The 12451-nt window shown below is 41.0% G+C and overlaps 1 protein-coding gene across 2 annotated transcripts in view; it reads right to left on the minus strand.

Moving 5' to 3' along the window:
* Positions 1-3382: 3382 nt before the first annotated feature.
* The window catches only part of jmy (junction mediating and regulatory protein, p53 cofactor), an 80409-nt gene continuing 71340 nt past the window's right edge, over positions 3383-12451 (minus strand). The window contains exons 6-10 of one of the 2 annotated variants that reach the window (XM_060935408.1): positions 11450-11637; positions 8864-8947; positions 7527-7613; positions 6910-7441; positions 3383-4023 (exon numbers count right to left, since the gene is read on the minus strand). In XM_060935408.1, the coding sequence (XP_060791391.1) occupies positions 3725-4023; positions 6910-7441; positions 7527-7613; positions 8864-8947; positions 11450-11637 (1190 nt within the window). In that variant the 3' untranslated portion in view covers positions 3383-3724. Of the gene's footprint in view, positions 4024-6909; positions 7442-7526; positions 7617-8863; positions 8948-11449; positions 11638-12451 lie in introns of both variants that reach the window. The other variant, XM_060935407.1, reaches the window with a different exon arrangement.

Consider the following 12451-nt stretch of genomic DNA (forward strand, 5'->3'; position numbering starts at 1 on the left):
TTAGTCTTTTGATTTTTCCGTGAGGTTTGCCTTATGCAAAGAAAGACAGCATAGATGTTTTTTCCTCCCTATAAGTGGGGGGGACCGAACGAAGTGAATTTAAATCTGGGTGGGACAAATCCCACCCGTCCCCCCCTCTATCTGCGCCCGTGATTATGCACCATGTTGTTGTAACTTTTTTTGAGAGACCCGCCGCCTACTTCAGCGCAGAATAGTGACGTTTGTGGCTTGTTGATGACGTGTAAGTCGGATGAATGCGACCTGGCGGTTCAGACTGAAGTCGCATATGAAAAGAGCGGATAGGAATCGGAATTAGGACCACATATCCAAACGGCCTGGGTCGGATTTGAAAAAATCGGATCTGTGTCGTTCATATTGTCAATAAAAGATCGGATACAGGTCACATATGGGCGAAAAGATCGGATTTGAGTCACTTCAGCCTGCAGTGTGAACGTAGCCTTAGTTACGTTTGCAAGGTGTACGATACGGTTCGTGTGTAATAATTTGCAATAAACAAATAATAAATTTATATCCTGTAAATGTGTAAACACAATAACTGTTCCGATTCTTTGGTCAGGCTTCAATTTTTCTGGTCTGGAAAGGAGCTCCCCAGCTCCACCCACTTAAAAAAAAAAAAAGGCAACTCGTAGAGCAAGGGGCGGGGCTTGTTGGAGATTAGGTAGAAGCTTGTCAGTTTTTTTAATTGCAATTCTGTGGGCAGTCAGCAGAGGGCTGTAACAAAGCACAAACTGCCCCTTTAAACTTCTTGGAGAACTATTGTAGCTAGTGAAGAAAGGTTTCTCAAAAGATTTCTCTCTAATCTCCTCTTCATGTCATTGGTTGCACAAAACCAATCATAAACCTTTCTTTCTGCTTGAAGTATGTCAGCGTTCCCAAAACGGAAAAAGGAATATCCGAAGGTTACAAGTGGACCGTGAATGAAAACACTACAAGAAAAACGTCTATCGATGTGCTGTGCTTGTGTTCGCAAACGGAACCTCCTTAATTAATGATGTTAAAAAAACAAAAAACAAACAAACAAAAAAAAAAAACCAAGCGCACGCACACACACACACCCAAACAAACATTACAGACTTGGGCATTAAATTAAATGAACACTGTGAATGAATATAAATACATGAAAAACAAAAACCTACACCGACCTACAACCCCAATTCCAAAAACGTTGGGACGCTGTGTAAACTGTACATAAAAACAGAATGTGAAGATTTGCAATATCATGGAAACCCTAGATTTCATTGAAAATAGTACAAAGACAAAATATCAAATGTTGAAACTGAGAAACTTTATTGTTTTTTGAAAAATATATGCTCATTTTGAATTTGATGTCAGCAACATGTTTCAAAAACGTTGGTACAGGGGCATGTTTACCACTATGTTGCATCACCTCTACTTTTAACAACACTCTGTAAACTTCTGGGAACTAAGGATTGCTGTAGTTTTGAAATTGAAATGCTGTCCCATTCTTGCCTGATATACAATTTCAGTTGCTCAACAGTTCAGTGTCTCCTTTGTCGTATTTTGCGCTTCATAATGCGCCAAATGTTTTAAATGGGAGACAGGTCTGGACTGCAGACAGGCCAGTTTAGCACCCGGACTCTTTTACTACAGAGCCATGCAGTTTTAATATGTGTAGAAAGTGGTTTGGCATTGTCTTACTGAAAGAAGGAAGGCCTTCTCTGAAAACAATTTTTTCTGGATGGCAGCATATTGCTCTGAAACGTGTTTATATCATTCAGCATTAATGATGCCTTCCCAGATGTACAAGCTCCCCATGTCATGTGCACTAATGCATCCTCATACATCACAGATGCTGGCTTTTAAACTGTGCACTCATAACAAGCCGGATGATCCCTCTCCTCTTTAGCCTGGAGGACGTGGTGTCCATGATTTCTAAAAAGAATTTCTACTTTTGATTCGTCAGACCTTGGGGCAATTTTCCACTTCGCCTCAGTCCATCGTAAAAGAGCTCAGGCCCAGAGAAGGTGGCGGTGTTTCTGGATATTGTTTATATCTGGTTTTAACTTGCATTTGTGGATGCAGTAATGAACTGTTTTCACAGACGATGGTTTTCTGAAGTGTTCCTGAGCTCATACAGTGATTTCCACTACAGACACGTATCTGCTTTTAATGCAGTGGCTCCTGAGGCCCTGAAGATCACAGACATCCAATGTCAGTTTTCAGCCTTGTCTCTCGCATACAGAGATTTCTCCAGATTCTCTGAATACTTTAATGATATTGTGTACCATAGATGATGTGATCCCCAAATTATTTGCAATTTTACATCGAGGAACGTTATTCTTAAATTATTGCACTGTTTGCCCACGCAGTCTTTCACAGAGCGGTGAACCCCGCCCCATTTTTACTTCTGAGAGACTCTGCCTCTCTGGGATGCTCTTTTTATACCCAATCATGTTAATGACCTGTTGCCAATTAATCAATTTTTTTTTAAGCATTACACAACTTTTTCAGTCTTTTGTTGCCCCTGTCCCAACTTTTTGGAACTATGTTGCTGACATCAAATTCAAAATGAGCATATATTTTTCAAAAAACAATAAAATGCATCAGTTTCAACATTTGATATGTTGTCTTTGTACTATTTTCAATGAAATATAGGGTTTCCATGATTTGCAAATCTTTACATTCTGTTTTTATTTATGTTGCACACAGTGTCCCAACTTTTTTGGAATTGGGGTTGTAAAAGGAAATACTATAATGAGTAAAGAAACACACCCACCAAAATCAAGTTAAAAAAAAATGAAACAAACAAAGCGGCACTTGTGAGCGATGTAGATAAAAGATGTTGGCTGTAGGTGGCATCAGTGCATCACTACACATACGGTGTTTTTCTCCAACTGTGACCAAGCAAAAAGCTGGAGAAACGGACAGTAAATAAACATTAAATTAAAAAAAATATTATTAATAATAATAATAATAATAATAAGAAGAAGAAGAAGAAGAATGTGGATATAATCTTTCCTTCTGCATATCAACCAGGCAGAGAGAAGCAAAGCCAGGGAATGCAACATCGTCCGAAATGGAAATGAGGAAAAATAAAACCTTAAATACGGGTTTCAGAGCTGCTGTGGTTACACGGCTCGCTTCAGGAATAGAAATGTCAGGAATTTTAATCACGAGACCGTATTGAACCAACTTTGATGGGTCTGATGTTATTCAAATCAAAGCCAAAGCAAAGCAAAGCAGGGGACTGATTGTATTTCATTTCTGAACTGATAAATGAATTATTGTAGATGTTTAAAAGAGAAGCATGATATCGTCTCCGGATGCCACAAGAAGGAAAAAACAAAAAAACCATAAACAGTGGCGAGAACGGACAACTGGATGTTAAATCAGAAGCTGAGAGAGAGAGAGAGAGAGAGAGAGAGAGAGAGAGAGAGAGAGAGAGAGAGAGAGAGAGACTGCACATATGAAGGTTGTGCTTTTTAAGCCCAGTGTGGTCAGTGGTCTGAGCCTGACTTAGCGGTTTGTAACAAGGCCCGTGTCCTGGGCACATGACTTCAAAACAACATATTCAATGCTTTTCCTTCATAAACCTGACGGCCATGATGAGCCCGAGCAGTGCTGCGTTGGAATTTCACGATCTTAAAAGTGTCTGATGTGTGCATATATGAATATATACACTGGTCAGTAAAGTGTGTGTGTGTGTGTGTGTGTGTGTGTGTGTGTGTGTGTACGGAGTGATCTAGCTTTCCCAGTCGGTGCATGGCAGCCCCTCGTCCTCAGACTCCGACTCGGGCGAAGCCTCTTTGATGCGGCGCAGGGCTTCGTGGATGCTGCGCGTGAGCGGGTCGCTGGATTCTGTGCAGCGCTGCTGCTCGTGACACCGTACCTTCCTGAGCTTCACGCCGCGCCGGATCTGAGCCAGGATGTTGTTCCCGTCATCCTGGTCTGGATCCGGAGCGAGAACGCGCAGTTCGGCTTTGCGCAGGTGGAAACTCCCACGCTTCAGGCTGGCCAAGACTTCGTCCATAGGAGAAGAAGCTGTGGACAGGAAGTATCATCATTTCAGGCTGTAATTTACAGAGCTGAAATTTACTGTCCAAATTTGATGCTACGTTATAAATTCTTTCAAATGCTTAAGATCTAATTAGTGTATTGAATTACATGCTTCCGTTACAGCCAAATGGGCCTTTATTGATGTCGGAAAAGGCTTCTGAATCGCTCCGCTACACACCGCACCGCACTGTACCCTCACATACGCTGGCTCACTCTCACTATATTCTCACTCTTACCATGCTATTGAATTACGGCTTGTTAGGATGGTTTAAACTGGAGCGGTCCTAGTGAGAATACTCCAAGCCTGGCTTCCTCAAAAAGTTCATCATTTCTCCTTATGATGATTGATAGATCTCTTAAAGGGGCGGAACCTCATAATCATCAGCCAGTCGATAAATCAAGAATGAACATGACTGACATGTCAAACTTAAAGCTAGACAGTCTTTTGATTTCATAAAATCGGTGAAATTTAGTTCCTTCTGAAATTTGGTCACTGTGACACATATGTTATTTACCAGCTGTGAGGTCCGTATCATGAAATACTGTGACCGAGGTCTTGAAAGTACTGAGCGAGGCCCTCTGGGCTGAGGTCAGGATTCAAGGCCGAGGTCACGGCATTTCACGATACGGACCGACCTTAAACTGGTAAATAATATATTTATTTTTTTCTTTACCAAATTCTAACAGAAAACGAGAGCGCCCGAAAAGGAAAGACGAGCCGATGCGAGCCACCATTTTGAATCCTCATTCACGGCTGTAATGCAAATTGCTTCCTCCTCAGTATACAAGTGCACTTCCATGGCAGGAAAAAAAACAATTACATTTTGCCGCCTATGTAGTCCCCTATTTATACAAAATTGAGTCATTCAGGATTCAGCCATGTTTTTGCTCGGCGTTAGCAACAGTTACAGGTTTTTAGCTTTCGCCTGAAATGTTTTCTTTTATTTCTTCTTCCTCAGGGTAGTAAAACTCGCTTTCGCCGTGAACACTGTCGTTATCGCTATCCATGCTGTAAAATTAATGCTATTCTCCTGAGAAATGCTGGCAAAAATTTATAAGATTTTTGATAACCTTATAAATAAATCTTATTAAAAAAAGATAAATGTTGACAAAAAATGCTACTATGTTTGTTGTTGTTGTGAACGAGCGAGTCGCCAGAGGTCCGTAACCATGGTCCATATCGTAGGATACGGACCCACTCGCCAGCCAACCAGAGCGCAGGATTTGATGGAAACCGGACCGTGAAAAAAATAAATGTTTATTTCTGAAATATCTCACAAAATATCAGGCCATTCTGTGGCTGGGAAGTTATTTAATTTGACGGGATTAAAGCAAATAATGTGCATGAAATCGCTCGCTTCTTCGCGCAGTCAAGCAGACAGAGGAAGTCCGTGTGTGCGCGCATGCGCAGGTTTCCCTTTAAGCGTGCACTGACAGTTCCATCATTCTGTCGCTAAACGAACAGCTGATCACACCGAGGTGCTCGCTGAGCGCCCATATTTATTAGTTTGGTCCCGTGTTTCCTTTCCTTCGTATATAACATAACGTCTTTTCTTCTCGCTTTCTTTCCGTTAGTGTAGTCGGTTTTTCACGTTTTATTCGCACACTCACGTCCTCCATTTTTCTCTCTGGTTTCAAATTTGTATCCCACAATGCTTTGAGCAAAGAGGGAAAGCCCACCACCATGTAATGCATGATGTAGTATCTTGTATTGGGTCATGGTGAAGCAGGAAAAAATAGCAGAGAATTCTGGGCCACGTGGAGAAAAATTCATTAATTGTTCTATTAGAAAAAAAATAAAATAAAATTGGAAGTCTGTGATTCGAATTCAGTAGCTTTCGGTCCACTAAGCAAAAATAACTGGGGTGTCGGGGAAAATTCTTTTTATGACCTACACTTGAAAAATCTGAAAGGCAGTCTAGCTTTAACAAGTATATTGTGAAATTTTGATGGTAATTCAAATTTTAAAGGAAATTAACAGCCTGGATATCATTTACTATTCTATCCACATTCACTGGATATGAGCAATCGCGTGCTCTGATTGGCTACTCTACTACTAGGCTATCAGCTCATATACCACGAGTAGAGAAAAACAAAATGGCGGAGTATGTCGCTGAACCAACTGAGGACGAAATAAAAACTCTGCTTTGAAAACGAAACCCCAAATAATAAAAAAAAAAGAAGAAAAGTATTTGATGGTAAGAATGCATCTTTATTTTTCAAGAACTATTATTGCATTTTTCACAAATTGCTCCTGTCATTTTGCCAGTTTGTTTACATTCTTCATCTTTAAGCATTAAAATTTGTGGAATTTTTTTAGACTGGTTCAAAAGCTCAAAGAAGTTTGAAAATTACAGAACTGAAATACCCAAGGAAGAATTCAAATATCTAAAGCTATTCTATACTTCGGCACGACAGCGAGACAGCACTTTCTACAAGAAACAAAAAAAAACACTAAAGTCAATTCAGGCAGCCACTGATAGGTTTTTAGGAAGTCCACCTAAGCGGAAATTATTTTGTCGGACGTTTTGTATAAAGTTTTTATTTATCGAATTTTTAAAAATAAAAATAAAGATGCTCTGTTTCTCAAAATCCAGTGAATGTGGATAGAATAAAACAGTTATTCCACTCAATCTCGTCGTACATGGATTATAGACAACTCGGTGCTACGCGCCTCGTCGACTATCAGGTCATGTACGACTCGATTTCGTGGAATAATCGTTTATTATGCGGTTAAAGCTAGTGTTTGTGATACTGATCATGGAACGTGATATGTGACGGAGTCTATGATCAGTTCCAGCGTTCACAGAATTCAGGAATGGAAATTAAAATAAAAGAAAAACTTAAAAGAACTTCCTGTCTTTGTCTCACCTCTCCTCCATTGAGACGACTCCAGAGAGGACGTCTTCCTCAGCTTCTTGCGCGCGTTCACCAGCTGACTGCTGTCGAAGAAGCGAGCGGAGAACGGGCCGAGAGGACTTTCCGCTTTGGGTTGAGACACGGGGCTGCTTGCTTGTTCCTGTCCTCGGCCTTGTGCCGGCCCGGGCGTGTCCTCCAGAGAGGGAGGAGGGGGTGGAGGAGGAGGAGGTGGAGGAGGAGGAGAGATGGGAGAAGTGGATGAGTCCAGAACGTTTCGCTCAGTGAGCGGGGGCAGGGAGGACGGCCCGAGTGTTTCTGGGATGGGTGGGATGTTTGAGGGTAAAGACATGAATCCTTCGGGTCTGTGGAGCTCCGGGACAGCGGTGGAGTCTTTCAGTGAAGCCGGGGCGTCGTCCGTCTGCACGCTCGCCACCTGCGTCTGGGGCTGGCCCGCTTTCGCAGTTGTTTGCGCAGCGCCGTTTTTCTTTCTCGCGTGTGCCAACCGAAGGCGTGTGGACTTCAGGGTGACCTGGCCTGGGTAGCGCTACATGGGATGGAAAAACACAATCTCAGATGATATTTAACCGCTTCTTCACTGGTGTTTATTTTTTTTCAGAACAATAACGAACCTGTTTAAAGCTGCGCAGTCTGTCTAATGTCTTCTGTCTCTCCTGGCTGACTCGTGTGTTCCTCACCTCCTCCTCTTCTTCTTCATCCTGCTGCAGAAAAAAAAAAAAAAACGTGCATCTGATCTGATAGCTTCTGGTTTATTCTATTAAATATGAAATGAGATTCTAATTCACATGACGTTACTAATCTGTTACGAATGACAAAATCAGAATTTACGTATACACGAAGTTCATTATGTAAGAAATTAAACATGCTGTTATCGCAAGCAAGCGTAGCGAAGCAGAATTACTGTAACCACTCCGAAGTTGATTAATTTCTTGTAGCAGCATGATCGTAAAGTGTTTCACTCTTGTTATCCATCAACAGATTGCTAATTAATGCTTATGTAGTATTTTTTTTTTAGAACGGTGCATTGTACTTTTTTTAAAATCAGTTCACTGCTACATTTAATATTTGTCCACTAAACAAGCAAGTTCCTGTTATTATTTACATTATAACACCTATGAGAAGTCATTCCTTCTCAAGCCTTTCTTTTTCCCCCCTTTCTCAGACTGGAGACTTTTTTTTATAAACGTTAAATGAACGTCTCGCACTCCTGTGGCGAGTCTGCTGTACAACTCCTTTTATTCTATCCACATTCACTACATATGAGCAATCGCACGCTCTGATTGGCTACTCTACAGTACTACTAGGATATCAGCTCATATACCGCGAGTGGAGAAAAACAAAATGGCGGAGCGTGTTGATGAACCAACCGAGGACGAAATATAAACTCTACTCAAAAACAAAAGCCCAAAAATAAAAAAAAAAAGCAACAAAATATGGAATGAAAGCATTTGATGGTAAGAACGTATCTTTTTTTTTCAAGAATTATTATTATCGCATTTTTCACAAATTGCTCCTGTCATTTCGCCAGTTTGTTTACATTCTAAACAAATGATTTTGTTGAACGTTTTGTATAAAAGTTTTATTGGTCAGATTTGCAAAAAAATAAAAATAAAAATGCTCCGTTTCTCAAAATCCAGTGAATGTGGATAGAATAGAACAGTTATTCGACTCGGTGCTACGCGCCTCGTCGGCTATCAACTCATGTACGACTTGATTTCTTGGAATAACTGTTCAGTGTAAGCTGCGACAACAGAAATGATAATGTAATAGAACATGTTAATTGATATAAACCTGTGATTTCATTACAGCTACGAGGAAATAAAATCAACACATTCAGACCAATCAGAATCACAAACATTGCTGTGATGTGAACTAATAAATATCTCATTTACATTTTAACATAAAGGAGCAGCTAGCTTTTTTTTTTTAAAAGGAAAAAATCACACACCTGACGCAAAGCATGCTGGGAGTTTTGGTCCTGGCTGCTCTGACGCTGCTGCAGTTTCTGGGTGTGATTGACAATGCAGATTTCCTGATTAAGACAAAAAAAAAAAAAAAAGCTTGTCAGAACGTTTCAACCTGATCATCAAGCCGTCAAGCCACAGCACAACCTGCATACTGAAGGGACATCGAATCGACACTTAACTCTGAAAGAGGTTGAAAAGAGGTTCTCAGTTCACACCATTTTCTCAACCCTACTCATTAGCTAATTCAAGAACGTTCAGGGCTGACACACGTTTCCCCTGAGACACATCCAGCTCTGCTGAACTGCTGTGTCACACTCAGCAGGAAATACAACACGATTTTGATGCATTTAAGCGAAATATAAAAATGTTAATTAAACTACAACCCCGATTCCAAAAAAGTTGGGACAAAAGTACAAATTGTAAATAAAAACGGAATGCAATGATGTGGAAGTTTCAAAATTCCATATTTTATTCAGAATAGAACATTGATGACATATCAAATGTTTAAACTGAGAAAATGTATCATTTAAAGAGAAAAATTAGGTGATTTTAAATTTCATGACAACAACACATCTCAAAAAAGTTGGGACAAGGCCATGTTTACCACTGTGAGACATCCCCTTTTCTCTTTACAACAGTCTGTAAACGTCTGGGGACTGAGGAGACAAGTTGCTTAAGTTTAGGGATAGGAATGTTAACCCATTCTTGTCTAATGTAGGATTCTAGTTGCTCAACTGTCTTAGGTCTTTTTTGTCGTATCTTCCGTTTTATGATGCGCCAAATGTTTTCTATGGGTGAAAGATCTGGACTGCAGGCTGGCCAGTTCAGTACCCGGACCCTTCTTCTACGCAGCCATGATGCTGTAATTGATGCAGTATGTGGTTTGGCATTGTCATGTTGGAAAATGCAAGGTCTTCCCTGAAAGAGACGTCGTCTGGATGGGAGCATATGTTGCTCTAGAACCTGGATATACCTTTCAGCATTGATGGTGGCTTTCCAGATGTGTAAGCTGCCCATGCCACACGCACTAATGCAACCCCATACTATCAGAGATGCAGGCTTCTGAACTGAGCGCTGATAACAACTTGGGTCGTCCTTCTCCTCTTTAGTCCGAATGACACGGCGTCCCTGATTTCCATAAAGAACTTCAAATTTTGATTCGTCTGACCACAGAACAATTTTCCACTTTGCCACAGTCCATTTTAAATGAGCCTTGGCCCAGAGAAGACGTCTGCGCTTCTGGATCATGTTTAGATGCGGCTTCTTCTTTGAACTATAGAGTTTTCGCTGGCAACGGCGGATGGCACGGTGAATTGTGTTCACAGATAATGTTCTCTGGAAATATTCCTGAGCCCATTTTGTGATTTCCAATACAGAAGCATGCCTGTATGTGATGCAGTGCCATCTAAGGGCCCGAAGATCACGGGCACCCGGTATGGTTTTCCGGCCTTGACCCTTACGCACAGAGATTCTTCCAGATTCTCTGAATCTTTTGATGATATTATGCACTGTAGATGATGATGTGTTCAAACTCTTTGCAATTTTACACTGTCGAACTCCTTTCTGATATTGCTCCACTATTTGTCGGCGCAGAATTAGGGAGATTGGTGATCCTCTTCCCATCTTTACTTCTGAGAGCCGCTGCCACTCCAAGATGCTCTTTTTATACCCAGTCATGTTAATGACCTATTGCCAATTGACCTAATGAGTTGCAATTTGGTCCTCCAGCTGTTCCTTTTTTGTACCTTTAACTTTTCCAGCCTCTTATTGCCCCTGTCCCAACTTTTTTGAGACGTGTTGCTGTCATGAAATTTCAAATGAGCCAATATTTGGCATGAAATTTCAAAATGTCTCACTTTCGACATTTGATATGTTGTCTATGTTCTATTGTGAATACAATATCAGTTTTTGAGATTTGTAAATTATTGCATTCCATTTTTATTTACAATTTGTACTTTGTCCCAACTTTTTTGGAATCGGGGTTGTAAATGTTCTTGTCCATGAGTATTTTTTAGCCATCAGGTTAAAAAAAAAAGCTGTCAAATAATAATCAACACTAACATGTTAGCTAAACATATTTTACGCAATTATCAACTACTTTCCACACAAATTTACTCTCTATAATGTAAAATAAAGAATTTACAGTCAGCACGTAACGCTTCCTGGTCTCCTCCTATTCTACAGCGCAATGGAACGATCCGTTTCTATAGAAACGTGCAACCGAAACATTGATCAACAAGACGTACATTCATATGAAACGAAAACTAGTGACGTCGCTATAGCAACCGTCGCCGGCTTGCATCACTTCAGTGTTCCTACTAGTGGTGTGAATACAAACAGTAAAAAGCCCATGAAGGTCTGTAGTTCTCAGAGAGCTCCTCAGGAGGTGGTGGTTCCCATCACTGAGTCTTGGAAAGCACCTACTGAACAAACAAGGACTAAATTCTGTTCCTGAGCCACATTTAGGTTCCGTAGTGAACTTTTTTGTTTTAGCTTGGTTCAGCAACTTGGCAGCAGGACCTGCGCAAGTGTGCTGTATTTATTTCTGTGCTGTGATTGGCCGATACCTTTTTGGTTTTGAGGTAGGCTTTCTTGGCAGTGATGCGTCCCCTTCTGGCCTCGAGCTGCCGCGTCCTCTGCTGCAGCTGGGTGACCTCGTCTCTCAGAGGCGCAGGAGAGAGAGACGCGTCGTCAGTGGCCTGTAGGGCGTCGGGACTTTCGTACGTGTCGTAGTAAACCACTTCGTCCTGCCTCTCTGTGGACAAAACATACAAGCGAGACAAAATATAGTTCGCTAGCTACGATGCAAAAATCAACAACAAAAGATTACATTCCAGCTTTTCAGCTGTAGCTATTCTTATTAGTGTTCATTACTAGCATTCATTTTTATTATTATTCATTTGTTTTAGCAGCGCTAGCGCAAATTGTTACTCTCAGGATTGTCCTACTTTCTTCTTCTCCTAATGTTTTTTAGGACACTATTTCTCTCTCAATTTTCAACCAATCATCACCAAATTTCACATAAAGAATACCTCTGGGCTGAACTACATTGCTATGACTTTTGGTGCTGATCTGGATCACTGATCCAGAAAGATGCATGAAAAACGGGATTTTTTTTTTCCAATCAATTATAACTGTCAATTTTCATGATTTTTTTTCAGTCAGTTTTTTTTTTTTTATTTTGTTCACAGCAGCAAGGCGCAACTTTTCTTCACTAAGCGTCATTCTCTATCTCTTACCGTTCTGGATCTATAGGGTACGGTATATAGGGGACCAGACGTCCCGGTTTGTAACAGCTAACGCAAATTACTGTGACTTTAGTCACAGTCTCTATCTACATTATTATTATTATTATTATTATAGGGTGGCACGGTGGTGTAGTGGTTAGCGCTGTCGCCTCACAGCAAGAAGGTCCTGGGTTCGAGCCCCGTGGCCGGCGAGGGCCTTTCTGTGTGGAGTTTGCATGTTCTCCCCGTGTCCACGTGGGTTTCCTCCGGGTGCGCCGGTTTCCCCCACAGTCCAAAGACATGCAGGTTAGGTTAACTGGTGACTCTAAATTGAGCGTAGGT

Source organism: Neoarius graeffei, chromosome 12, assembly GCF_027579695.1.
Source record: "Neoarius graeffei isolate fNeoGra1 chromosome 12, fNeoGra1.pri, whole genome shotgun sequence".
Taxonomy (NCBI): Eukaryota; Metazoa; Chordata; class Actinopteri; order Siluriformes; family Ariidae; genus Neoarius; species Neoarius graeffei.